The following is a 3737-nucleotide window of genomic DNA, read 5'->3' as shown; positions in this document are numbered from 1 at the left end:
GTGTTTCCTTCTTTGGTCTCTGTGTGTCCTTCAGCTGATCTGATGATGTACCCTGTTTCACCCTTCAAACATCAACTAATTCCATATGTAGCCTACTTGTATGGCAGCAGTTATTAGAATAGACTATTCTCCAGTCTACCTGACTGTCTGTTATAACAAAGGCATAATTCTTCCTAATGCATGCTTTTAGACTGTGCGCATGATAGGCTACTTAAAGCATAAAAACAGCAATTGCTTATATTTTTAGAATAATAGGCTAATAATAATATTTTTGTCAAAAAATGGGTTAATAGTCTGACAATAAATACAATGTCATCATGCTATGGACATGACTTTTCACTCTAAAAACATGAGCTCTCCAAATTAAACCAAACTGATGAAATGTAGCCATTGGTTCAGCTTGTTGCTAGGGTGCCTATGAGTAGGCCAGCGATCCACCAATGACATGCGCGCATGCTGCTGTCTGATTTTAGTTTTGTTGGGTGCGTTGCTACGAGAGACCGAAAACAGTAGACTTCACTGACGGGCAACAGTTGCAACGCTATCGACGTAGCATCGGGTGTTTTTTCCCCCCTTTCAGATACAAAGTTGCATGTGCCGGTATGTGGCTACTATTTTGTTCTTGCGGTTTCTTGATGAAGCGTTAACGTAGGCTGCATTCGTGATAGCCAGGCTACATTTTGAAATGAAAGGCCAGTTGGAAGACGTCTATAACTTAAGCAATGTGTTGCTGCGTGGACTATGCATGTCGGAATCCATCAGCTAGGTCTACATTCCCGAGCTGTCTTTTGAATTCGTTTAATAGGTTTACTTGCGGGCATAAAACTTCAAATGCGTTGTTTTTTCAGCTGTGTTAGTTGGTGAGGGGGTCTCGTTGACAAACATGACCGCAGGCAGCGTCACCGTGCCTCTCATCATTCCGATACGGGTGCCGCCGCCGGGGAAACCTAAACATGAGGTAGACTCTGCCACACCGGTCGAGATCAAATCAGGTAACCTGCATGCATCACGGCACCTTTTACCAAACCATGGCACGCTTAAAATTAATAAGGTTATAACAGCAGCACAAGTATGTAACAGAGCGAGAATGCAAAGAATTTGCTGCGCAGGTCCTTTAGCTATTGCACAACTTGTTGCCTAGACGTGCAAATGACATCTCATTTTATATGGAACTTGTGTAGGCCTATTTTGTTAAACCAAAAACATCAGATGTTCAGTGTTAGTAGTACCTACAATTTCCAATAATGAGTAGACTCATCTGTTAACATACTTTAAATGTGTGTCATACTTGTAAGGCCAGTGTGTCTTCTACTCTCTCTCTCTCTCTCTCTCTCGGACACATGTGAAAATGTCCAAAGTAGGCCTATGTTCTGAGTAGGCCTATGTTCTTGTCTAGTCTCTCACTCTCTCTCTCCCCCTGTCTCTTGAAGACACCTGTAACGTTAGCGTGTACCTCTCTCTCTCTCTCCCCCCTTTCTCTTGAAGACACCTGTGACGTTAGTGTGTACTTCACTCTCTCTCTCTCACGCTCTCTCTCTCCCCCTGTCTCTTGAAGACACCTGTGACGTGAGCGTGTACTTCACTCTCTCTCTCTCCCCCTGTCTCTTGAAGACACCTGTGACGTGAGCGTGTACTTCACTCTCTCTCTCTCCCCCTGTCTCTTGAAGACACCTGTGACGTGAGCGTGTACTTCACTCTCTCTCTCTCCCCCTGTCTCTTGAAGACACCTGTGACGTGAGCGTGTACTTCACTCTCTCTCTCTCCCCCTGTCTCTTGAAGACACCTGTGACGTGAGCGTGTACTTCACTCTGGATGGCACCAAGCCGGAGCTGAGCAGGAGGAGACCAGGGCTCGGGGAGGGCAGCACCCTCAGATACACCTCACCTGTCTGCTTACCTGCAGGGAAGGTGACCGTGAAGGCCCTGGCCGTCAGAAGGTGAGAGCAGAGTCAGGGCTCTGGGTCGTCACAGTCGGGGAATAACGAGGTGTTAGTACTCTACAAAGAGAGAGAGAGAGAGAGAGAGAGAGAGAGACAGAGTAAACAAAGAAATATGGCCAAAATAATTAATATAATATATGTAGCCTAATAAATATAATGATATATGACAAACCTTTAGTAATATTTGTAATGTAATTTAAAGGCCGAAAGCAGGCTAGAAAGAAATGGAAGAACTATGTATGTCTGCGTTTGACAGACTGTATGATGAGTTCTGTTTGATTGTTTATGCGTCTCCTCTTAGTGATGGCAGGGAGAGTGCTGTTGTCACCAAGGTGTTCCTGGTGGAACCTGCCGTCCATGGAGAGAAGGACGACACAGAGACCAAGATGGGCGACGAACCGGACGCAACTCTCCTGTCCACTAGTGTTGAGAACGGTTCCGGTGACGTTCCAAGTAGGACCGACACTATTATGTGGTTTTGTTATGTTCTTCTGTTAGTGATTGTTCTGTTCTGTATTACGCCACAAGGTGGCACTGTGACCCAGAGCATGACAGAGCAGTAGATAAATCTCCTTCAGAGTTCTGGTGCATGAGTAGCCTGGCTATCACCATACTAAGCTCAGTCTTTTAAGGTTGAACTTCAGTCTGGGGAGTCTGTGCTTTATTTCTACTGCACAAGAGGCGTGATCAATAGGCGTAGTTCAGATGACTCCGTTCACTTTGATAGTCCTTCAACCAATCAGACCAACGACCATTCATCCTCTGTGTTCCTCCTCTGTGTTCTACAGCAGGCATGAGGGCATCCATTGGTTCCATCTGCAGAACCCCCTCAGGCCCCCGGTTCCTTAGCCAGCGCCTGGGGAACCCGACTCCCACAAGGGGAGTATCGGGCCCTCAACACACAAAGGTACTGACATGCTCCAGTTACTGAAACCTGTATGCCTACCTACCGTCACCAACCAACCTGTGTTCATGTGTGTGTGTGTGTGTGTGTGTATGTGTGTGTGTGTTATGGTCTGTGACAAGATAAAGATAATCTGTGTTGTCTGTCTTCTGTGTGTGCAGAGTGTCGACGCAGCAGAGAATCCTCTCAGAAACCTGACCAACACACACATGTCCAGAATTCAACGAGAGACCGACTTTCTCAGGTACGGCCGACATGCAGTAACACATACGACATATTTTATGGGTTAAACATTATTGTTTCATTCTTTGTTCATTAATCATCCTCATCTTCCTTTCTTGTGGTTTCTCTCTCTCTCTCTCTCTCTCTCTCTCTCTCTCTCTCTCTCTCTCTCTCTCTCTCTCTCTCTCTTTGTCTCTCTCCATGCAGGTGTTCCTCTTGTCTGAGCCATCGTCCGGCGGACCCATTTGTTCGGTTCTGTTTGAACTGTGGGGCCACCGTACCCCCAGTGCCAGGGCAGAGACTCCCACCAACCGAGGGAGGACAGGTGCAGAACCCGACCGCAAGCACACCGAGATGAATGCAGTGCAGACACACACACACACACACACACAGACACACACACACACACAACCTTGCAGGTATTTGTGACTGTGTTTATGTGTCACGTCAAAAACACTGGGTATTAACTCTGTGTGTGTATGCGTGCGTGTGTGTCTATTTGTGTGTGTGTGTGTGTGTGTGTGTGTGTGTGTGTGTGTGTGTGTGTGTGTGTGTGTGTGTGTGTGTGTGTGTGTGCGTGCTTGTGTGTCTATTTGTGTGTGTGTGTGTGTGTGTGTGTGTGTGTGTGTGTGTTTCTCAGATGGCGGTGTGTGTGTCCTGTAAAGCGCTGGT

General features: G+C 46.6%; 1 protein-coding gene across 1 annotated transcript in view; it reads left to right on the top strand.

Moving 5' to 3' along the window:
• The first annotated feature begins 508 nt into the window (after nt 1-508).
• Nucleotides 509-3737, top strand: part of dzank1 (double zinc ribbon and ankyrin repeat domains 1) — a 14634-nt gene continuing 11405 nt past the window's right edge. The window contains exons 1-8 of the mRNA XM_062531513.1: nt 509-600; nt 849-992; nt 1780-1936; nt 2241-2392; nt 2728-2846; nt 3005-3087; nt 3273-3390; nt 3706-3737. The exon at nt 3706-3737 is cut by the window's right edge and continues 82 nt beyond it. Coding sequence (XP_062387497.1) covers nt 884-992; nt 1780-1936; nt 2241-2392; nt 2728-2846; nt 3005-3087; nt 3273-3390; nt 3706-3737 — 770 coding nt within the window. The 5' untranslated portion in view covers nt 509-600; nt 849-883. The remainder of the gene's footprint in view (nt 601-848; nt 993-1779; nt 1937-2240; nt 2393-2727; nt 2847-3004; nt 3088-3272; nt 3391-3705) is intronic.

Source organism: Sardina pilchardus, chromosome 1, assembly GCF_963854185.1.
Source record: "Sardina pilchardus chromosome 1, fSarPil1.1, whole genome shotgun sequence".
Taxonomy (NCBI): Eukaryota; Metazoa; Chordata; class Actinopteri; order Clupeiformes; family Clupeidae; genus Sardina; species Sardina pilchardus.
The sequence above is the reverse complement of the archived record's forward strand: the minus strand, read 5'-3'. Positions and strand labels throughout refer to the sequence as shown.